Source organism: Nerophis lumbriciformis, linkage group LG06 (genome assembly GCF_033978685.3).
Source record: "Nerophis lumbriciformis linkage group LG06, RoL_Nlum_v2.1, whole genome shotgun sequence".
In the NCBI taxonomy this organism is placed as follows: Eukaryota; Metazoa; Chordata; class Actinopteri; order Syngnathiformes; family Syngnathidae; genus Nerophis; species Nerophis lumbriciformis.
Window position 1 is genome coordinate 36,860,128 of NC_084553.2, and position 25,818 is coordinate 36,885,945.

The 25,818-nt window shown below is 41.2% G+C and overlaps 1 protein-coding gene across 1 annotated transcript in view; it reads right to left on the reverse strand.

Moving 5' to 3' along the window:
* csmd1a (CUB and Sushi multiple domains 1a) overlaps positions 1-25,818 on the reverse strand; it is a 1,090,750-nt gene that overhangs the window by 38,824 nt on the left and 1,026,108 nt on the right. Inside the window, exons 61-62 of the mRNA XM_061964242.1 lie at positions 24,741-24,917; positions 24,254-24,439 (exon numbers count right to left, since the gene is read on the reverse strand). Coding sequence (XP_061820226.1) covers positions 24,254-24,439; positions 24,741-24,917 — 363 coding nt within the window. The remainder of the gene's footprint in view (positions 1-24,253; positions 24,440-24,740; positions 24,918-25,818) is intronic.

Here is a 25,818-nt window from a genome sequence, read left to right on the forward strand (position 1 = left end):
CCCGGCCAAACATCATGTAGTTTGGAGTGAAACCAGTTGAACTGTGCTTTGTTGCCCTGTAGGCCATGACAGCGTAGGGAATCATTAAATCCCAATCCCAGTGGCAACGCTCGGCTGTCGTGGCCAGGATCTTTTGTAGAGTTGCGTTGAACCTTTCAACCTGTCCGTCAGATTGAGGACGAAAAGGAGTTGTGTGTGTTTTGTCGATTCCAAACAGCACGCACATTTCTTGGAACACCTCCGACTCAAAGTTCCTACCTTGATCACTGTGCAGTGTCTGTGGGGCTCCATAGCGACACACCCACTCAGAGGCAAGCACTTCAGCCACAGTTACGGCTTGTTCATTAGGAATGGGAAAAGCTTCGACCCATTTTGTAAAATAGTCCTGTATCACTAATACATATCTGTTTTTGCGCTCAGTTTCATTCAACGGTCCCATAATATCCAAAGCAATGCGTTCCATAGGGGCTCCGACTCGAACGGTACCCATGGGGGCTTGTGGTGTCTTCCGTGGCCTGGCTTTTGATGCGCAGCTGGTGCAGGTATTACACCACAGAGCGACATCCTCCCGCATTCTGTACCAGAAGTACCGAGTCTGCAGACGTGCTACAGTGCGCTCAACCCCAAAGTGTCCACCAACCTGTCCGTCATGCATCTGTCTCATGATGTCGGCCCGGAAAATGCGGGGCAGCACCACTTGTGGATAGAATCGGGTGTCGTCCAGGCAGTAGAACCGTCTCACTAGTATACCGTCTTTGATGTAGAGGCGTTTCCACTGACTCCAATACGTTTTTGTGGCTGGGCTGCATGGTGAGACTTGTCACCCATGCAGGACGTTCTTCACTGGTTGTCAGCCAGGTCCTGATAGGTGCGATATCTGCATCGTCTTCCTGGGCTTGTCGCAGCTCCTCTAGGGACCAACCGCCAAACAGTTTATTTTCTTTTGTCTTGGTCAGGAATATTTTCTCTGGGGACTTTACGTTATCCCAGTCAGCTGGCGGGGCCTTGTCCACCCCCACTGGACTCAGCATCGCCTGGTTGATGTCAGAGTACAAGTCGCACTGCACAGCCTGGTGACTGACGCTCAACTGAGCAATAGAAGGGTTCTGGAGCTTACAAGGGCAGGACTGACGGCAAGGTCTCCGGGAGAGGCTGTCTGCGTTGCCGTGAAGCTGGCCAGGGCGATGGACGATCTCAAAGTTGTATTCGCCGAGTCTTTCGAGCCACCTGGCGAGTTGCCCCTCAGGTTCCTTCATTCTCGTGAGCCACCGGAGGCTACTGTGGTCGGTGCGAACAGTAAAACGCCTCCCCAGGAGATACTGGCGGAAGTGGGATGTGAAATCCACCACGGCTAGCAGTTCCCTCCGGGTAGTGCAGTAATTTTGTTCAGTTTTGGACAGCTTGCGGCTCCCATAGGCGAGCACACGTTCCACGCCTTGTTGAACTTGCGAGAGGACAGCGCCGATGCCGACATCGCTGGCGTCTGTGTCCAGTATCATGTCGCCCTGGTCAAGCGGATACCCCAGGATCGGCGCCGTTATTAGCCGACTTTTGAGATCATCAAATGCCACCTGGCATTCCTCAGACCACCGGAACTGGACATGTTTCTTGGTCAGAGCATGGAGAGGCTCTGCAATACAAGCAAAGTTTTTAATGAACCTACGATAGTAAGACGCGAGGCCAACAAAACGGCGGACATCTTTGAGCGACGATGGTGTTGGCCACTCCTGCACCTTCCGGACTTTGCCTGGGTCAGTAGCCACACCGCTCTCTGAGACAATGTGACCCAGGTAGGCCACTTGGCGGCGGAAGAGGCAGCATTTTGACGGTTTTAGTTTCAGTTTAGCCTGGTGAAGGCGACTGAAAACCTGCCCCAGGCGCTGCAACATCTGTGGCACGTTGCTGCCCAGAACAATGATGTCGTCCAGATATACAAGGCAGGTCTCCCACTGCATGCCAGCCAGCACACGGTCCATCAGGCGCTGAAACGTCGCTGGAGCATTACACAGTCCAAATGGCATGACATTCCATTCAAACAGTCCATTTTTGGTGCAGAAGGCTGCTGCTTTGCATGCTCTCGGGGTCAGTTCAACTTGCCAGTAGCCGGCCGCAAGGTCCAGTGTGCTGAACCACTTGGCAGCAGAGAGGGTGTCCAGCGTATCCTGGATGCGGGGAAGAGGATATGCGTCCTTAATTGTGCAGTCATTAAGTGCTCTATAGTCCATACAGAGACGGTACGTTCCATCTTTTTTACGCACCATCACGATGGGCGAAGCCCAGCTCCTGTTGCTGCGGCGCGCTAATCCTGCCTCCAGACTCTGTTGTATCTGTTGGTCAGCATCCTGTTGCTTCTCTGACGCCATTCGGCGTGGTGGTTGTTTGACCGGGACGCCTGGCAAAGTTACAATGTCATGTTGAACCAGGGTGGTCATTTGCAGACTGAAGAACCTTTGCTGGTTGGAGGAACCCCACCATGGCCCCCTTTCTGACGGTTACAGCACTGCTGCCGGGATTGAAGATGCGAAGGGGCATGGTTTTATGGGGGTGAACGTCCACTAGGACTCGGGCCACTAACAGTCTGTGCTTTTCAACGAAGCCTTTAGTGGGGCTCAGCATTAATTTTCCTTTAATGGGATCTTTATGGTGGATATTGCCTTTTACCACATACTCCTGCCCAGCCTCCAGCACCACAGTCCGGGCCACTCTCACTGCGTGCGCCTTTGGTTTATTTGTGGAGTCAAAATAAGGTACCTCTTCCCCGAAAAGCACGATCCGATGATTTCCAAAGTCGAGACGGGCCTGAGCTTGGGTCAGGAATGGGTGGCCCAGGAGGGCCTCGTCCCCAGCTATATCAGCAACCAGGAAGCAGATGTTCACCTGACGGTTGTTGATCAGGACAGGTATGTGGGCTTCACCGAGCACAGGTATATCGCCAGGCCCAACACCGATCAGAGTCTCCACGGCAGATGACTGAAGTGGAGGACGGACATCCAGATGGATAGCGTCATAATGACGCAGAGGAAAAACACTTTTCCGCGCTCCACTGTCCAAAACAGCACACACTTCTAGCCCATACACAACCATATGAATGCTCATTTCATAACCTTGTGCTTTAAGGTGAAGTAAATAAATAAATAAATAAATGGGTTGTACTTGTATAGCGCTTTTCTACCTTCAAGGTACTCAAAGCGCTTTGACACTACTTCCACATTTACCCATTCACACACACATTCACACACTGATGGAGGGAGCTGCCATGCAAGGCGCTAACCAGCACCCATCAGGAGCAAGGGTGAAGTGTCTTGCTCAGGACACAACGGACATGACGAGGTGGTACTAGGTGGGGATTGAACCAGGGACCCTCGGGTCGCGCACGTCCGCTCTTCCACTGCGCCACGCCGCCCCAGTAGTAGACTTTGAGCTTTGGGGGAACATGGTTGAAGCTTGAGCTCTGGCTGTTTTTCTTGGTGAAGGGCAATTTCTTTTCATGTGACCCAGGCCTGAACAGTTATGACACTGCACCTCATCCCATTTAATGTCTTTATGGCTCCTCCCTTTATATTGTGTGTGACTGTAGCTGGGGGACTCATGCTTAAAACCAGCTGATGGGAGCGCTGTAACAGGCCCAAATTTGTCCTCTTCTGAACCCTCTCTTATTAGGGCAGCACGGGGTCTGCGTTCAGCTATGTCACGGGCTCCAGGGTGCATGAGGCCGGCCACATATGATGCTGCTCGCCTTGTGGTTTCATAACGACGGGCAATGTCAAATGCTTGGGCTAGTGTCTGGGGGTGCTGCTCTAAGAGCTTCTGTACAGTGTCCACATCCCCCAGAGCATTAATGAACACTTCAACTCCTATAGCATCCTGCTCAGCATCAGTCCTGTTGCTATAGGCTACTGACACCCCCTCATAGATGTCGTCTCTCAAAACATGAAGAGCTTCACCCGGTTTGCGGGTACGTCGCCTTAATTCAATAGCCACTGCAGCTGCATGCTGTGAAGAGGGACCATATGCAGTTTCCATCTCCTCCACCAGGCGGCAGTAGCCCCACTGGGCTGATCTGGGGTTTCTGTGGATGATGGCCCCAGCTGCACCCACCAGGCAGAACTTCAGCTGAACAGCCATTGTCTTCACGGACCAGTAGTTAGCTTCAGCACAACTCTCAAACCGGTGCAGGAACTCCTTCCAGGGTGTGGTGCCATCATACTGGCCGGGTCTCAAGGTGGGGACTCTCTCCCTTGGATCATAGTCGTCCTCACTCTCTGAAGAAGGCTGATGTAGAGCAGAGCATTGCTTGGCTCCTTGTAATCCTGGCTGCCCATTTTTGTGAAGAGAGCCCATTAGCTTGACACTCTGACTGTGTCCTGGCCCAGACAAATATCCATAATTAATGTCTTTAGATGTAGAAGGGCATGTTGTGTCCAGGCAGAGGCAAGTGGGGGCTGGGGGGCCACATGTCTGGGGAATGCTGTGGATATAACTCTCCTGGTGTGCCCGGGAAAAGGGATTTGAATGTGGCGTTGCAATAGCAGCAGGTGGTGGAATAAAGTTGTCTGGTTGGTGTTTGTGAAAACATGAGTTACTTTTAATGTCAGCCACGTCGCGTTGATAACAGCCACTGTCCTCCCTGGACTTTATGAAAGGGTTTGTGCTTGAGAACTTGGGTCGAATGAGCTCACGTGGCACCTCGGCCGCTGCATTCTTCACTCCAGCAGGCTCATCTGCACAATATGACAGGCTAGAAATGCCATAACAACTTGCATTTCCTTCGCTCACATAGTCTGTTTCCCCTTCCACATCACCGTCGTTCATCGTCACGAACGGGTTGGACTTTGAATAGCCGGCACCCCGCGGGCTACGACAGCTAGCATCCGCCATCTTGGCTAGTTTACGCAGGTAAACAATTAGCTTCTCGGCTTATTCTTCTGCTTGCTTTCACCTCTGCAGTTTATTTTATCGTCCTTTGCTCACCACTGCCGTTCCATTTATGTGAGGGGGTCCCTTTGTGGTCGCCAATGTTGCACCTTTCCTGCTTCCTGCTCTCAGACCGTAGTCGAAAAGCGCAGGGGAGACACTTCTCCAGGGCCGATGTATGTTCGGGGCAACACCCTTCACTTTACCCGGCAGTGGGTCTCGACAGCGGACGACTTCAGGGGAATGATGAGTCCGGCGATTAGTTGCAAACCCTGCTTTATTGATCGCTTGCCCCAGCCAATTCAACACACAACAAAACTAGTCCACGCCCGCACATACGCTTGCGCTCCCTCTCCTCTCTCGCCCACACACTCACTGACGTCACTCACCTCACATGCTGTCACCTGTTAAAGGGCCACACACACTCATACGCTATTCTCATAACAGTACCATATTGGGTTTTGTAGTTTCAATATATAATGTTGTTGTATTTTTTAATACATTTTTATTTCTATGCATATCATATGGCACACTGCAATTTTATTGAGTTTAGATAAATGCCAATTGTTCTAAAATACTGTATATAGTGTTTTTATTTTTCAATCAGTTAACATTAACATATTTGATGTAAAATATTGTATTAAATGTAATAGCGTATAAAATAACAAAAGTTGAAAAATTACGTCACCGTAAGGTAACTCAGTTACTAACTCAATTACTTTTTGGGAGAAGTATTTCGTAACTGTAGCTAATTACATTTAAAGGTAAGATGACTAACACTAATTATAGGTCACATTCACCCATTAACACACACATTCACACACTGATGGCGAAAGCTGCCATGCAAGGCCCTAACAATGACCCTAACAATGACTTATCAGGAACAAGGTGGGTGAAGTGTCTTGCCCAAGGACACAACAAAATGACTAGAAGGGCAAAGCTGTATTTGACCCAGGAACCTTCAACTTGCTGGCATGGCCGCTCTAACATCTGAGCCACACGCCCCATTATAAATCGATTATTTATGCATACTTCATTATCAGACTGTGTTTTAGTAGTTTTATTATGAATGTATTATAAATGTATTACTATATATAACTATTGATAATATGCATATATAAGGTTCTCTCTTTGGCTGTTGACATACAGTATGCAGTAATGTATGGCGTCATTTCCATTTTCTGGATCAGATCACACATAACTTAGATATACTATATATGCAGCAGACTAGATATGTATAAGTGATGTTACGGTCACAGTTAGCTTGAGCATAGGATGCAGAGAAGGTAGGCAATGTGCAAGTAGAAGATCCTCTTACTAGGTATTTTTGGTATTAAATGACAAAGCACGAGCGGGGCTACAGCAGTAGATAACTTGGTGAGCAAAATGTGACAATCCAAAGCAAGGATAGAGGCAAGAACATTTAAGGTAAATAATAAAAACTGGAAAATGAACCAGCGTCGCAAGGAAGGCGACAATGGCAGGTAAACAGGTGAGTCTCCTAATTGCCAACCAGGACAGTTCAGGAGAACAGTGCTCAGAGGCAGTGGTAAAGTCACAGCAAGACAGACCAAAAACAGAAGGAGGAACAGCGTAGGGAATAAAAAAACTAAATATCGTAAAAACCCAAAACCCAGACAGTCATGATGCATCATTACAGGACCTTTTTTGCGGCAGCTGAAAAGCAAAGTACTGTCTTTCTATCTGTGTGCTTCTAATTGTTTTACAGTTTCTATATTCCTTCCCGAACATATTTAGTAGTCTTATCAAACTTACAAAGCACCCACTCTCTGTGTCACTGCCTCTCTCTCAGCCAGCGAGCTGCTATATTAACGAAGTTAAGCTAGTCGCGGTCCAAAGCAACTACACTCCGAAGGCGTCTGTTCCCTCACGTTTCTGCTACTCTTGGCTTAGAACTCCGAAGACAGCAAGAACTCGACTCCGTGAAAGAAATATCGTGAGTATGGCTCCCTGCTTTTCGTGCACCATTCTCATAGATAGGTTAGCCCTACTAGAGGACTGTGTCCGCCAGTTAGAGCAGAGTCATTTCATAACTTTAGACGCCGCAGACACGTTTGCTAGCGTTAGCTTTAGTGAGCTGACTAGCCCAGCTTGTAGCAGCCTTAAGCGACCCACAAGCCACGGTGAACCGGTTGAGACGCATAATAGATTAAGCCCTTTAGCTAGTCCTACACCCCAGTCTACCGGACACCACACCTTTTTAACTTAAGTTTTGAAGAAGGAATCTATCCTTAAGTATACCAAAAAATAGGAAAGAAGCATTCACTGGATCGAATAGTAGGCCAATTAGCATTTAACCAGTATTAGGAAAATTAATGGAAACAATTATATTTAAGCAAATTCAAAATTATTTCTCTATAAATAACATTAATTCACACATGCATATACAACTGGCCATTCAACATGCACAGCTCTCACACAATTAACAGATGACTGGCTAAAACAAATTGACGGTAAATTATTAGTTGGCACAGTGCTATTAGATTTTAGTGCAGCTTTTGATATTATTGACTACAAACTACTACTTATAAAACTGTCTGCTCATGGTTTTAAACTCTCAGCGATTAACTGGATGAAAAGCTACCTAGTCAACAGACAGCAATGTGTCATGTTCAATGGAACCATTTCAAATATTAAAACATTATATTGTGGTATTCCCCAGGGAAGTTGCCTGGGACCTTTATTATAGTCAATATTTGTAAATGATATGTCATGTATTTTAAAGAATGGTTGCTGTGCAATTTACGCAGATGACAAAACAATATATGCATATGCAGATAATTGCACAGACCTGAGCAGTATACTACAAGACGAGGTCATGCAAATTTCTAAATGGGTTACAGAAAATAAGATGAAACTTAATATTTCCAATATTTTGTTCAAAACATGCTCAGAGAAAATAACGCATATTAAATGTTTCTTTGAACGGAGTTTATATTGAACAAGTTAAAGAGGCCAGGTTGCTGGGAGTTACAATAGATGAAACACTATATTGGGCCACTCACATTAATAACATAGTAACAAAATGAGCAGAAGCATTTCAATCATAAGAAGAAGTGCCTATTTTTTAACTAACACAACTACTAAGCAAGTTATACAATCCCTTGTATTGTCACATCTTGACTACTGCCCAGCAATCTAGTCTAATGCATCTAAACAAGAACTAAATAAAATCCCACTTACCCAAAACAGAGCTGCCAGACTAGCTCTCCATTGCTCATTTAGGACCGGCATTGAGATCATGCATGATGAATTGTCATGGATGAGAGTTGGTGAAAGACTAGCATGTAGTTTGATTCTATTTAAAAAAAAAAATCTATACATACCATAAACCTTCATATCTGTATTCTCAGCTGTTGCTTGCTAGTGACAGTCACAACTATGGTACCAGAGGTGCTCTCACCCGTCTTAAACCCAAATCTGATGTTTTGAAAAAGACTGTAATGTGTAGGGCAATCACTTACTGGAATCGACTTCCACAATATCTGGTATCAATCACCAGCATAGTGGGTTTTAAGAATAGACTAAGAGGAGAAGTATTGCAGAAAGAGATTATTCTAGATTGTACCTAATGTCATGACTGTTTTTATTGACTATTGACTATTTTATTGTTTATGGGACAAGTAGTAGAAAATGGATGGATGATACTTTTTCGTCACTTATTGTTTGTCTTTGGTACACTAATGTGTACAGTATATTTTAGGCCATTGGTTCTTTGCTTTATTTCTGAAAAAAAAAATATATATATATATATATATATATATATATATATATATATTTTTTTTTTTATATTGCTCTTTTTATCTTTGGTATGAACATTATTATGTAAACTCAAAGTGATTATTATTTTTTTTGGTTCTTTGTTGTTGCTATTTTTGTGTTGCAACATTTTATTATTTGATCATGTTGTACTGCATTGTAATCTTTAGTTTTGTGATTGTGTGATGTTTTTTGCCTGGACCCCAGGAAGAATAGTCTCCACTGCGGTGTAGACTAATGTGGATCCTTAATAAACTAAACTAAACTAAACTAAACACCTTAGTCATAGGGGACTCCATCACCCGAAACATACAGCCTCGTAAACCAGTCATAATTAAGTACATTCCCGGGGCCAGAGCACCTGACAATGAAGCTAATCTTAGGGAGCTGACTCGCAATAGGCCTAGTAAACACGTACGACAGGCTAATCACACCACTAGATACGCGAACGTAGTTGTACACGTCAGCTCCAATGACACTAGGATGAGACAGTCAAAGATTACGAAAAGGAACATAGCTTGGACTTGTAATTTCGCTAGAAAGATGTCTCGGCATCGAGTACATGTCTCTGGCCCCCTGCCTGCAAGAAGTAATGATGAGAGGTATAGCAGATGAGTCTTGCTTAACAAGTGGTTGGCTAGTTTTTGTAGAGAAGAAGGACTAACGTTTATTGATAATTGGCCCTCTTTCAAACCGGGCTTGCTGAGGAGGGACGGCCTTCACTCTAACCGGGAAGGCGCCATCACTCTTTCCAGAAATATAGACAACTATTTGAGTCAAGCTTGACTAACTAGACTAGAGCTAGCTCGGACACAGACAATTACAGAGTCTGTTAGCCCGGGTGAGGAGTCAGTTGAGCTACAACTAACCAGCGCCAGGCTGGACAATTCCTGCACACATAGCATTTCTTGTAGAATAATTCACAACTCACATATGTTTTTTCTGTAGTGACTGTGCCAAAGGTGCACATGCATTTTACTGAGGTGGCAAATTATGATGCGTTAAATCTATCGCAGCACCAAGCAAAGAATCTCAAAATCCCCATGATATCAATTCCTAGATGTGATTGAAATTATTACACTACACAAAAAAAATGTACATTATTAATATCAGTACTACGGATACCATTAGCCTCAAAATAGCCCACTACCTATGACATGGGCTTATTAAATATCAGATCATTGTCTCCCAAAATGTTATTAGTTAATGAGTTTTTCCCGCTTAACGAGGCATCTCCTCCGAACTATACAAGTGCACATATTGCCCATCCCCTTAAAAGGGGTGGAGCGGCCACACTAATATCCTATGAAAACTTTAACCTGAGTCCAAACCTAAGTAATGAATATACATAATTTGAGGTGTTTATTATGAGGTATGTCACACCGCTACCTCTCTTTATCGCCCGCCTGGGCCCGATTCTGAGTTTATGAGTGAATTTTCAGAATTTGACGCTGATCTAGTGACGCACGCAGATAATATAATTATAATGGAGGAATTTTAATATCTATATGAATACCCGCTCAGACCCTCTGTGCTTAGCGCTGCAGACTATAATTGATAGCTGTGGTCTTACATGATTAATAAATGAACCCACGCATCGCAACAGTAATACAATAGACCTAGTCCTTGTCTGGGGTGTCACCACCTCCAAAGTTATGGTAGTGTTGTAGACTAAAGTAATGTCCGATCATTACCTCATAAAAATTTGAAGTTCTGACTCATTGTGAACAAGTAAATAATGACAAATGCTTTAACAGCCACAACATTAATGCTGTCACAACTACGACTCTTGCTCGCCTACTGCCTTCGGTAATGGCATCATTCCCAAATTATGTGGGCTCTATCGATAACCCCACTAACAACTTTAACGAAGCCCTGCGCAACATCATTGATAGTATAGCACCGCTAAAGCTAATAAAGGCCCCTGAAAGGCGTGCCCCCTGGTTTACAGAAGAAACAATAGCTCCTAAACTATCACGTAGAAAGCTGGAACGCAAATGGCGTGCGACTTAACTTGAGATTTTCCATCAAGCATGGAGTGATATTTTAATATTTTACCTTAGCTAAATCTAATTACTACTCCAATCTCATCCACTTCAATAAAACAATCCTAAATATTTGTTTAGTACAGTATCATCACTAACCCAACAAGGTCTGATGACTTTATGAAATTATTTACGAAGAAAACTGAACTTATTAGACAGGGGATTAAAAAAAATGCGTCCCAGCTCCAACTGGGTTCTAAAAACGCAGATATGAATGTATATACGACGGATATTGCCCTCCAAAATAATCTCTCTCTTTTTGAAGAAATAACATTAGAGGAACTCCTGTGACTTGTAAATGGGACAAAACAAACAACATGTTTACTTGACCCACTTCCTGGGAAACGTATCAAGGAGCTGTTTGTAATATTAGGACCATCAGTGCTAAATATTATTAACTTATCACTTTCCTCTGGTACTGTTCCCCGAGCATTCAAAAAAGCGGTTATTCATCGTCTGCTCAAAAGATCTAACCTTGATCCTGACCTCATGGTAAACTACCTGTCCCACCTTCGCTTTATCTCAAAAAATTGTTCACAGCAGCTAAATGAACACTTAGCGTCTAACAATCTCAGTCGGGTTTCAGGGCAAATCACTTTACGGAGACAGCCCTCACAAAATTGACTAATGATCTATTGGTACCTATAGATGCTGATGCATCATCCATGTTGCTGCTACTTGATCTGAGCTTTGCTTTCGATACCGTCTATCATAACATTCTATTAGAATGTATCAAAACAGGTATTGGTATGTCAGACTTAGCCTTTTCTTAGTTTAACTCTTATCTTACAAAAAGGATGCAGTGAGTCTCCCATAACAATGTGAGTTCGGAGTATGTTAAAGTAACGTACCGAGTTCCACAGGGTTCGGTTCTTCATCTATATGCTGCCGCTAGGTGACATCATATGCAAATACGGGGTTAGCTTTCACTGTGATGCTGATGACACCCAACTCTACATGCCCCTAAAGCTGACCAACACACCAGATTGTAGTCATCTGGAGGCGTGTCTAAATTAAATTAAACAATGGATGTCCAGCAACTTTTTGCATCTTGAAGCTAAGAAAACAAAAATGCTGATTATCGTCCTGCTAGACATTGGCACCGAGAACCAGCCGATCACCTCGGCTCCCCTCCCACAGGTCTGACAGTTGATTGTTGTGTGTGCCTGGGAGGGTTGTCTCTTCACATTAAGGTTACTTTGTGGGGAAGACTCTCACACACATTTGTAATAATTATGTCTCTGTAAGACATTTTGTACTGAGCATCCTTGACAAAGATGCATGTGACCTCTTCGTCACTGTAGTACGGGTAAGTCGCAATAAGTTCCATTTCTGGTTCTGTGGTTACCGTCCCATTATTTCTCTAGTCCCCTTCACATGTACAGAGGGGAAGGGATTCATACAACCCCATTTCCGGGTGAATCTCTAGTGAGAGGAAGAGGGGCGGTTAGTCATTTTGCAATGCAGTCTGCTGATAATGATGGAAAGCACCACTCTACATAGCAACTGACGCTGTGGTCAAAGTTGGAAATGCTACAAAACACATCTTAGGATATTCAACACTCTACTGCCAATTGGTGGCTAAAGTGGATAGTGCACCTCCTATTTTGTCACGTTTCATTTGTCAGTTTAACCGCGACGAACGGGGACATATAAATCCCGTTCCTGCAGTACCCTTCTGTAGTCACTCAAAATAGGCAAATACAAGGCATGCAGTTTTCTATTTGCATTCGTGCGTAGCTTAAGTCTTGCAAAATATGCATGATGATATTATGAGAGTTCAATTTAAGGTTGTTTGAATTTTAAAGTTGAACTATACTTGTTTGCCTGTCAGCAGAGTTACACAGTAACTGATCTCATGCAATTTTTAATACAAAAAAAGCAATTTAAACTGTAGGGCACTTTCATTAAATTCTATGGAAAAATGACCTAACCCTTGGCATGGGCCTATGCGCTTAGTTATTTAATGTTCTTTACTGCCACGCCCATTCATCCCTTTAATCCCAGCAACCCTTCACTTATACCATACTCAATTTCTCCTCTTCCTCCAAACTCTCACTTGATTGATTTTGCCTGTCGGGCCAGGCGTTAAAAATGCCCTTTTGAAATTCTTTATTAATCCCAGAAAGGGGAATTTGTCTCTAAGGTGCACACACACACGCCCAGAGGGGTGAGAAGGTGCTGTATCAGGAAAGTTGGGAGTTCGATACCTGACTAGAGGACAACTATGCTAATAGGATGAGGAGTAAAATGGCCTGTTCAGTAACAAGACTGCTCCCACAACTTCTGTGCACATGTGTGAAGAATTGACAGTTCCAAAACGGGATGAAATAAAGCACAAAGGATTGTTTGAAAAGCTTTTTGCTTCCCTTTATCTTCCTTGTTCTACTTGTTCTTCCGCTCTCTCTCTAATTTTCACTTTTTCGATTTCCTGGCTCTCTCTCATTTTCGATCACCTACAGTATCTCCTGCTTCTCCATTTCCCCATCTCTGTGCATCTTCTCTCGGCCGGCTTTCTCAGCTTTTTCATCTCAGTTCAAAGCCGCAGCAACTGCAGCAGCCAGCTGGAGATGTTGTGTTTGTGGGATGAACTGGCAGGGAGAATTTCAGGAAACATTCCTTTTAATGTTGTTGAGTGCAAACTCGAAATATATGTTGGACAATCTCAGATACTGTTGGCCTAAAATCTGTATAGCAATATATATTGCAGCCTCTTGTGATAACAATATATATAACTAGATAGTATTTGGTACATAAATGATAAGATCCATAAATGTGGATGCATTTGCAAAAGTGCAATATATTTATTTGTACAGTAAACTATTTATTTAAATCTGCACCTCATTGCTCTTTTATACAACCATGAGCTAATGCAACAACATTTTGTTCTTATCTGTACTGTAAAGTTCAAATTTGAATGAGAATAAAAAGGAAGTCTAAGTCTAAGTCTAAGAGAACCATTTAAAAACGGGCTACAAAGGCTCCTAATATAGGTGATGACGTGTGCGGTAACATTGCGTCTTTTCCAATTGTATTATTTTCTCAAAGCTATTATTAATCTACTTATTACTTCACTAGTTATTTTGTTATAACAAGATTTTATCTACACTTCTGTTAAAATGCAATAAGCACCTATTTGTTGTTGTTTGCATAACAAAACATTAGTTTTAGATACTACGTAGTACGTACACATTAGGGCTGAAACGACGCGTCGACGTAGTCGACGTCATCGGTTACGTAAATACGTCGAGGACGTTTTTGTTCGTCGACGCGTCGCATATTTACGTCACACTACCGTCATGGCGGAGCGCAAAGCAGACGATGCGAGCGGTGCGAGCGAGGGGAAAAAAGCACGCCAAAAGTCGTCAAAAGTGTGGGAGTATTTCAATAAACGGCCTAAGAAGAAACGCTACTTTTACTCCGCTACTTTTATCTACATTCAGCTCGCTACTCGCTACTAATTTGTATCGATCTGTTAATGCACGCTTTGTTTGTTTTGGTCTGTCAGACAGACTTTCAAAGTGCCTGCCTTACTGGTGACGTTTCACTTCGTTCCACCAATCAGATGCAGTCACTGGTGACGTTGGACCAATCAAACAGAGCCAGGGGTCACATGACCTGACTGGCTCCGAGCTAACTTCGGGTGTTACCATTTAGTGGTCAATTGTACGGAATATGTACTGTACTGTGCAATCTACTAATAAAAGTTCCAATCAATCAATCAAAAGTGTGAAGGAAAAAAGACCCTTTTTTTATTTCAACCGTAAAGACTGACTGCACAGTTCCTGTCTTCACAATAAAAGTCCCGCTCCATCGCGCCTGCGCTTTCAAAATAAGAGTCTCCGAAAGCCAGCGCAAACAAGCTAGCAAGCTACGGAGTTTGCCGCCAATGTATTTCTTGTAAAGGGTATAAAAACGAATATGGAAGGTGGACAAATAAGATGCCAAATAACAACCACTTTCATGTGGTATTAGACAGAAAGGAGGAACTTTTTTTCTCCTCCATTTGAAAACGTGGACGTTACCAGCACTGCTTCCTGATTACAATCAATGCAAGTCATCAGAATCAGGTAATACACCAACTTATATTCTTGTCTTCATGAAAGAAAGGAATCTATATGTTAAACATGCATGTATAATTATTAAAACACCTTTAACATGTAAACAAAAACGGCAAAATAAATAAATATAAATTATATACTGTATATATCAATGTATGTATATATATATATATATAAATATATATATATATATATATGTCTTAATAAGGTTATCCAAAAAATAGTGCTCGATACCGTAGTAGAGCGCAATATATGTATGTGTGGGAAAAAAAATCACAAGACTATTTCATCTCTACAGGCCTGTTTCATGAGGGGGGGGTGCCCTCAATCATCAGGAGATTTTAATGGGAGCATTCGCATACCATGGTTTATATAGGGCACAGAGTGGGTGGGTACAGGCTGGCGTAGGAGCGTGGTGATTGGCTCATGTGTTACCTAGGAGGTGTTTCCGTCTATGGCGGCATGCTGTTACAATTTCGCTGCGCTTGTTGAGGGATGACAGGTCTGGACGGTAAATAATAAACAGTTTCTCTTTCAAGCATAGGTTGCATCTTTTATTACCACTATTGTAAGGTGTGCTGGATGCAAGAATTTGCCATGTTATTGAATATTCAACATTATTGTCTTTGAGGTCCCAAATGTGTTTGCTGAGTTCTGTGGTATTTCGCAGGTTTTGGTTCCTGAAAGAAGCCTTGTGATTGTTCCATCTGGTTTTGAATTCTCCCTCGGTTAATCCTACATATGTGTCGGATGTGTTAATGTCCTTGCGTATTACCTTATATTGGTAGACAACTGATGTTTGTAAGCACCCCCCGTTGAGAGGGCAATCAGGTTTCTTTCGACAGTTACAGCCTTTGTTGGTTTTGGAGTCGCTCTGTCCGGGGGCCGACGGCTCATTTGCAATTGTTTTGTTGTGGTTTGAGATGATTTGTCGTATATTGTTCATGCAGCTGTAGCTCAATTTAATGTTGTTCTTGTTGAATACTTTTCTTAGGGTGTTGTCTTTGGGAAAGTGTTTGTCAATCAGATTGAGGAATTTGTGTCCAATGTTAGTTGAGACGTTTTTGCTGTATGGGGGGTTGTACCAGATGATGTCGTTTCGTTTTCTGTTCTTTTTTGGCTGGTTTCCTGGCGTGGGTTCATAGGTGAGGGTGAAATTGTATCCGCTTTCATCAAGGGCTTTTTGGTACGGGGGGGTTGCTTGGTCAAATTCAGCTTTGCTAGATGACAGCATCGATAGCCTTTTATTGATTCCGGTAGGTATTCTTTTCGTGGTGGTGGGTGGGTGGTTGCTGTCATGGTGCACGTATTGGAGTGTTGTGTTGGGTTTCGTGAATGGTTGGTAGCTGTTATTTCTCAGGTTGAAAGTGACGTCAAGGAAGTTGACGGTTTGCTTGTTGGCTTCAATCGTGATCCGTAGGCCGTTCTCTTTGAAAATTTGGCATATGCGCTTCTTGGTATTCTCGCTGCTCCTTGGCGAGGCGCGACACACTGCCAGTCCGTCATCACGGTAAATACCAAGGTTCAGATTGAGGCTAGCGAGCTGGGAGAGGAGGAAACTCCCAACGAGTTCACACGTTTCTGCTCCGTCAAAACTTCCCATAGTGACGTCAAATGTTACATTGTTCTTTTTTTGCCATGGTGTACTGTTGTGGATGAGAATGGAGTTTTTTGCGTGGATGATGATGTTTCTTTCGTTGCCTGTGATTGAGTCGTAGTCTGAGGCGAAGTCTAGTGCTTGAGTCAGTAGGTCTTGCGTGATGGAAGGGTAAAATTATTCGATATCAAAGGAGATAAAGTTGTGCTGTTGTTTGTCTTGGATGTTGTTGAACCATTTGATTACTGCTGCTGTATATCGCCATTGGTTGAGTGGTGTTTTGTCCTTGATTTTTGTGTTGACTCTGTCCAGGATTATTTTGCAGATTTTTCCTATTTCAGATTTAGTTGGGTTTATTAGTCGGCATGTTGGGTTATTTGCGAAGTTGGGTTTGTGGTCCTTCAATGTGATGAAGGCTTCCTTGTTGGCTGTGGCGTCCACCCTGTCCTCAATGTCCAGTTCCGCCGCGATCCTTTTATTTTCCAGGTGGATGTTCTGTAAGGTGTTGGGTTGCGCTTTTTTGTATGATTTGGTGATGCTTCTGCCCAGTAAGGTGTGATGTTCTGGTATGTCCATTTTGTAGAAGTTTGTGGTTTTATCGGCAGCTATGATGAGGTTGTTTACTTTCTTGATGCGCTCCTTGTCATCTTACTGGGCAGAAGCATCACCAAATCATACAAAAAAGCGCAACCCAACACCTTACAGAACATCCACCTGGAAAATAAAAGGATCGCGGCGGAACTGGACATTGAGGACAGGGTGGACGCCACAGCCAACAAGGAAGCCTTCATCACATTGAAGGACCACAAACCCAACTTCGCAAATAACCCAACATGCCGACTAATAAACCCAACTAAATCTGAAATAGGAAAAATCTGCAAAATAATCCTGGACAGAGTCAACACAAAAATCAAGGACAAAACACCACTCAACCAATGGAGAAATACAGCAGCAGTAATCAAATGGTTCAACAACATCCAAGACAAACAACAGCACAACTTTATCTCCTTTGATATCGAAGAATTTTACCCTTCCATCACGCAAGACCTACTGACTCAAGCACTAGACTTCGCCTCAGACTACGACTCAATCACAGGCAACGAAAGAAACATCATCATCCACGCAAAAAACTCCATTCTCATCCACAACAGTACACCATGGCAAAAAAAGAACAATGCAACATTTGACGTCACTATGGGAAGTTTTGACGGAGCAGAAACGTGTGAACTCGTTGGGAGTTTCCTCCTCTCCCAGCTCGCTAGCCTCAATCTGAACCTTGGTATTTACCGTGATGACGGACTGGCAGTGTGTCGCGCCTCGCCAAGGAGCAGCGAGAATACCAAGAAGCGCATATGCCAAATTTTCAAAGAGAACGGCCTACGGATCACGATTGAAGCCAACAAGCAAACCGTCAACTTCCTTGACGTCACTTTCAACCTGAGAAATAACAGCTACCAACCATTCACGAAACCCAACACAACACTCCAATACGTGCACCATGACAGCAACCACCCACCCACCACCACGAAAAGAATACCTACCGGAATCAATAAAAGGCTATCGATGCTGTCATCTAGCAAAGCTGAATTTGACCAAGCAACCCCCCCGTACCAAAAAGCCCTTGATGAAAGCGGATACAATTTCACCCTCACCTATGAACCCACGCCAGGAAACCAGCCAAAAAAGAACAGAAAACGAAACGACATCATCTGGTACAACCCCCCATACAGCAAAAACGTCTCAACTAACATTGGACACAAATTCCTCAATCTGATTGACAAACACTTTCCCAAAGACAACACCCTAAGAAAAGTATTCAACAAGAACAACATTAAATTGAGCTACAGCTGCATGAACAATATACGACAAATCATCTCAAACCACAACAAAACAATTGCAAATGAGCCGTCGGCCCCCGGACAGAGCGACTCCAAAACCAACAAAGGCTGTAACTGTCGAAAGAAACCTGATTGCCCTCTCAACGGGGGGTGCTTACAAACATCAGTTGTCTACCAATCTAAGGTAATACGCAAGGACATTAACACATCCGACACATATGTAGGATTAACCGAGGGAGAATTCAAAACCAGATGGAACAATCACAAGGCTTCTTTCAGGAACCAAAACCTGCGAAATACCACAGAACTCAGCAAACACATTTGAGACCTCAAAGACAATAATGTTGAATATTCAATAACATGGCAAATTCTTGCATCCAGCACACCTTACAATAGTGGTAATAAAAGATGCAACCTATGCTTGAAAGAGAAACTGTTTATTATTTACCGTCCAGACCTGTCATCCCTCAACAAGCGCAGCGAAATTGTAACAGCATGCCGCCATAGACGGAAACACCTCCTAGGTAACACATGAGCCAATCACCACGCCCCTACGCCAGCCTGTACCCACCCACTCTGTGCCCTATATAAACCATGGTATGCGAATGCTCCCATTAAAATCTCCTGATGATTGAGGGCACCCCCCCTCATGAAACAGGCCTGTAGAGATGAAATAGTCTTGTGATTTTTTTCCCCACACATACATATATATATATATATATATATATATATATATATATATATATATATATATATATATATATATATATATATAAATATATATATGTGTGTGTGTGTGTGTGTATATATATATACACATATATATATATATATATATATATATATATATATATATATATATATATATATATATATATATATATATATATATATATATATATATATATATATATATGATATGTGTGTGTATGTTACTCAGTACTTGAGTAGTTTTTTCACAACATACTTTTTACTTTTACTCAAGTAAATATTTGGGTGACTACTCCTTACTTTTACTTGAGTAATAAATCTCTAAAGTAACAGTACTCTTACTTGAGTACAATTTCTGGCTACTCTACCCACCTCTGCTAATAATGTTGTTGTATGCACACTGTGTCGAGCGGAAATGGCCTATCATAGCAGCACAACGGCAGCGTTCTTGCCATCACCATCAACTAGTCAATCGTCCGCGTGAGTATACGTTGTCATCATTACACAAAAACATGAATGTGTCATTTGTATCTGCGTTGTAAATTCATAAACTAAAGCACCGTTTCGCTCTGAGAGAAGCGTTTGGCGTGCCTGTTCAGTGTTTACAAAGACGCGCTCCTCTTTAACGCTAACGTTAATTAGTTGTGCAAATACCTTTTACAACATTAACAATTACGTATACTATGTACAAACGAACAATTAACTTTCACTTTAATCATACTATCATTGTTGTGTTATTAAGCAAAATAAGCAAAAGTTTTACTTTTGTTGAAATGTTTACACTGTTGTTACAGAATATTTCGTTTTGCACTTTTTTGTATTGGATGTTTATCTTTATTTTTGCACATTTTAGCAAATAAGCAATACTTTTACTTTTGTTGAAATGTTTACACTGTTGTTACAGAATATTTCCGTTTTGCACTTCTTTGAATTGGATGTTTATCTTTATTTTTGCACATTTTAAAGCAAAATAAGCAATACTTTTACTTTTGAAATGCTTATACTATTGCAGAATATTAAGATTTGCACTGGATGTTTACTTTTATATTTGCACATTAAAAGCAAATAAGCTACTTTTAATTTTGTTAAATGTTTACATTGTTACAGAATATTTTGTCATGTTGTTGTCAATGTTGACTGAGTGGCCATACTTTTTTTTTTGTAAATAAAAGCCATGCCTTTTGACAAAACTGGCCTACATTTATTTTTTCATCTTCATTTTAAATAAAAAAAATAATCGGTAAAAGGAAAAATAATCTATAGATTAATCGAAAAAAATAATCTATAGATTAACCGATTAATCGAAAAAATAATCTATAGATTAATCGATAGAAAAATAATCGTTAGCTGCAGCCTTAGTACACATTTTGTATTGTTCTAATACCAGGGGCAGAACAATGTTTATACTGGTACTTGACATTTTCAGGACCATTATATGATTCAATTTTTAATCATAACTCTAATGTGACAAAAACACAAATATGGCAGTGTAACAATATCAATTAATATAATTATACAATGTCCTTATTCCCTTTCATTACATACACAGAGCCTGATTTACTAAGATCTAAATACCTCGCACTAAACAGCCTGTGCAATCTATAAAATAGCGTGTACTAATAGTGAGCGTGTTGCGTGCGATCTACTAAGACTGTGTGTGCAATTATAAAGTGGCTCAGACCATCCTATTTAAATGAGGATTTTGAGAGTACTATACGGGGCATCACCACAGAGAAACTCTCATTTACTGCACATTCATGGTGAAAATAATGTGAGAACCATTAATGAAGGAAAAATGTTTTTTCTTAATTGTTTTTTTATGTATTCTATGTGAAAAAACAGTATTTTAAAAATATTAAATGACACCAAAACGCAACAATTGAACTTGTTTTAATCAGCCCCTTGAGTCATCTAGCAGCTATACAATTATAAAATGATGTTTCTGAATAGACAATGTGTCTTTTTTTTTATTTTTCTGACCGTCCAAATATGTTGACACACAAAAGTGGGACGGAGGGTTCTCTGTCCATCATGTGTTTTTGCTGCACAAGCTCTCTGCTCTCACAGCCGTGTGTGGAACTGTGTCAGTGGGCGCATCCTTTTCAAACATGCTAATTAAAAATCTTGTTTAGGTATGCAGTACCAATGGGGTATATAACTATTGGATGTAATTGTTGGTTTATATGATATCATTAAGTAAGACTATGTATTATGTTGAAGGGGGCAGGAAAATATAAGATTTTTCTTCATCCTGCTCCTTCTCAGGCATTGGTGTGTAAATGTATAATTGAATAATTGTGGTATACTTGTCCATCGATCAAAGATGCACATCAATGAAGGAGATAAATAAAAATGAATGCATGAATGTGATGGTTACAGCACTGTATGCTGTGTTATGTGGATTTTGATAAAAACTGTTGCATTTTATATACTTCTGCACTTTAAATGATGTTGCTAAAATACTGTAACTTGACCGCCCACCGATTTGTAACTCGCACTTTCTCTATGTATTGTACTTGTATGTTAAATTGTTTTTTTAATTTAAATTTTGTAATGTATTTTTAATCTTGTGTAATTTTAATTGTAGATGTTGAATGTGCCATAAAAGGACTACAGATGGAAATTAGCATGGTGCTAAATATGGTGCAACCATCTTTTTAATGTAACTGCACATTGTCCTTCAAATAAACAAATACAAATACTAAATACAAAACGCAAAACAGTGCTCCCAAAATAGTGATGAGTATTGATAAATCACATTGCGTGTAATGTCTAATATATTTGCATTTTCTCTTCCCAGTAATGTAGTAGGCTTTTTTGATGTTCATGCATATATTTTGCATATTAATGAAGACTGAGATGCAAACTGGATTCTACTTATTCTGCTCACTTAACAGACGCAATTTACTTTGCACGCGTTTCGTAGATCAGCTTTGCATGTGCTATTAAGTTCGGACGTGTTTTGATATACGCAAACCTTTAGTAAACCAGGCCCAAAATGTATCATGAAGTCAATAGTGCAAAATAACTAAACAAAAGCAAAACCTACTTTTGGCTATTATTTCCCAAGTTTGTAAACAAAAACGATTTTGCAATAGTAAGAAAATATTGATCTATTTACTGTAGTATCGATCATATACTGATACTATACTTATCATTACTGTTGATATTTATATCAATAGCTCACCCTTGTTCATGTTCAAGAACTCTAGCTTAGTGGTTAGCTATGTATGCTTTTTTGTAAGAAAGAATATGAGCCTATACAGAGCATCTATGAGCAGGCAGTTAGGAAAAAAGCTAAGAAAATTATTTCCAACTCACAACACCCACTCTTTCCTGAATATGGAACCCTGCCATCAGGGAGAAGACTCCAGGTCCCACTATGCAAATCTAACCGCCTTAAATGATCATTTGTTCCAGCCTCCATTAAGCTGACCAACAATGTGCAATATAATTTTAATACATAGGTTAGCACTTTTTTAGCACATAGCACTTTAGCACATAGCACTTTAGAACTAAGCACTTTAGCACACAGCACTTTATCCATGAGCTCTAGTGCAATGCACATTGGTACTTTATCTTTATCTCCATACTGTAGATTTTATGCCTACATCAAAGTGCCACCTATGTCTATCAAGCTCCATGTTCTGATGTTTAAATGTTAGTTGTATGATTGTGGTTGTGTCTGTGCTTGTGTTTTTGTTCTGTTGTTTTTGGGTATGTTAAGAAAGCAATGATGCACTGTGCCCAAGACAAATTTCCCCGCGGGGACAATAAAGTTGAACCTTGACCTTGACCTTGATCTTCCGACGGTGTGTGTTGTAGCATGTTTAGCTACAGTATATCTTATCCTTTAGTCCTCCAGTGACAATGGTACTTGTAAGAAACTTAATTTATTTGCCGCCATGGAGGCCATGATTAGGGATTAAAAAGCAGCTTCAAACTGTAGAGGGACATTAGCTCACTAGTGAGGACACTTCATTGCATTGAGGATGCCTTTATTTCCTTGTCGCTGTCAAATTTGTGGGACAAAGCTAGAATGTGTCAACATACATTATCACAATATAACTATCGTATTAAAAGCTCTATCGCGAGCCAAATTTATATCATTTATATTGTATATTGTCTAAATCGCGCAGCCCTAATTTCAGGTTTATTTTAGTTTATTGGATTCATTTCTATATAATACCTTTGTGTTCGTTGAGGACAAAAGTAGCTCTGGAATTAAACCAGAAGTTAAAAATGTGTTATTTTCAGTGTCGAGAGGTAATTTTGCCTCGGCCACGATTGGTGAATGTTATTTCCTGCCCACAAGGATAACTTTTTACTACACTTTTACATAATACCATTGCATATGATTTGATCTGCTTATGGGATTGTTATTGGTGACACATTTCCCACTTTCGGTTTCATGTTATATTAGCATAGAAATGAACACGTTGAGGCTTATATATCCATGTTTTTATATAAAACATTTTTATGTGAAAACTGCTACACAGAAACATATTTTACAAAACACAAATGACTGTTATCAGCCATTTTTAGCACCACAAATGTAAATGTTATTTTTTTGCAGTCATCCCTGTATGCTCGATATGTATCAAGCTCTCTGCTTGAAACACAAAAGATCCTGCCTGGTCGCTGTTGCCAGTTTAACGAAAGTGAATTATAGAGTAGATGGATGGGAATTTGAAGGACACTTTTGGCAGTTAATGGATATTTAAATGCATCTCAGTTTGATCATTATTCATTGTTTAAACATGCAGTGTTGATAGTGATAATCGACAAAGCGGACATGCTCTCCATGCTTTTTATCAGACAGCATCCATGTAGTGTATTGATACTTCAAAACATGTACAATGGCTTTTACTGAGACTGTTTATAATTAATCTTAAAATTAATGAATACATTTTGAATCAGATTAATCCCACTTTTGAATTTGTATTATCGTAATTACCGTAATCACGGGTTATTACTCGCTTGCATAATTTTAATGAAATCAAAGTAGACCCCACAATTTTTGCACAAATGTAATTTACCAGCAGAATGCCACACGAACATTTAAAAAATATGTTTGCCTAAGACTCTGTAATAGTTTTATGTCAAGTCCAGTCAGGAGGTATTTTGGAGTGAAATTTATTTGCACTGACGTAAGCATCGACCTGATCACTCACCATAAAACAACCCGTGCCACCTTGCAGGGGATATTTTTTGTGCTAACTGTAGTTTTGAGAGTCCTAAAAATGCGTAAGTGTGCATTATCTGTGTGATCTCTTATTGACAATTACACTTTAGTGTGTATATTACCTTTACAACTCGGTTTGGTTTGGTTCCACGTTCCATCTGTAGTGCAGCGTAAAACACTGTGCCCAAGTCTAGGCAGCTCCATCAGGAGACCCGGGTTACAATGGTAGGCCACAGTGTGGTTAAAGGTGAAGTCCAGTCCCAAATAGACGCCGTTGGCTATTGGCCCCGGATCTCCACAACTGATCACTACATGGGGTGCAAGAACATAAGGTTATGATCCTCAATCCTCAATTTTAGTGATGAAACATATGTATTTGGTTTATGGGAGAAGATACATTTAAATTGTTGGTTTTAAGCTGAAAAAGTACCAAGAAAATCTACTTTACCTTGATTTGAACAATTTTGCTATCCCTACATTTTCCACTTATGTTATTACTTTTTCCTTCCTGACACTCAACCATGTCCTCCTACTCAACATTGTCAAAAATTGGTGCAAACAGACACAATCTGAGACTAACTGCATTTTCTAATCAACTCAATCTCCCACCAGTGCAATCTGGAGGTTGTCCTGTCCATGTCCCATTTGTTGTGCAGTGTCTGGTGGTCAGGCCTGATGTTTTGAACCCTTCCCAGCATGCGTAAGCCACTGAGCTGCCGAAGGTGATGCCATCATTGAAGACGATTCTGCCGTGGGCCGGGGTGCCTGGGTTGCCACAAGATACAGCTGAGGAGTGAAGACAATTGGCGATTAATCATTGTGACAATGTCAGTGTCTTGCTGTCACTCAGGGCAGATGAACTGTATAGTCTGCAATAATGAGATTATCACAGGAGCCAGATGGAAATAACAATAAATATGGACTTGAGGTAGAAAGGCTGATTAATAATTAAGGGTTTTTGGACAGAATCCCAGCACTGAATAGCAGACGGTGCAATATTTTAACAGTGAGCTGGAGGCTAGCACACCAACAGTGCCCACAGTGTTTTTGAACTACTCCTTGTTGGTTTATACTGAAATAAAAATATTAAGGTGACCGAGAAGGGTCACTACAAATGCAAATACCACAAAACAACAACTATAAGACGCAACACAGCAACTTTCAGCCAGAACACCATTACAAAAGCCACTGCAAATGCAAACGCTACAACACAACAACATAAAGCCACAACTAGGCCTGGGTGCCTTTCATATTTGAACCGTTAAGGTACCAATTACAGGTACCAGGGAATTGATTCCGGTACTCAACGGTACCAACATTTGGTACTTAGGTGTGTGTTTATGTGTTAATTAATTATTGTTAATTTGTTTAACAATAAAAGGCATTTAACAGTGAGCGGATTACGATGACTGCGCTGTCCAGTTGTTGTACCTTGATTTCTTACACTTGTTAGTCTTATTTGCAACCCCAAAAGGGACAAGCGGTAGAAAATGGATGGATGGATGGACTTTGCATGCAGTTGCAATTCCAAGATGTTAAATGGCAGTAGTTCATATGCTACATTGTGTTGCCTAGTCAGAGAGTTGTATTTGCAATAAGCTGAATCCAGTCTTTTTTGCGCCCTAAAAAAGTCAATAAATCATAAGTATAGTAATGTGCATCTTAGTTGTCGTTTTCATTACCAAAT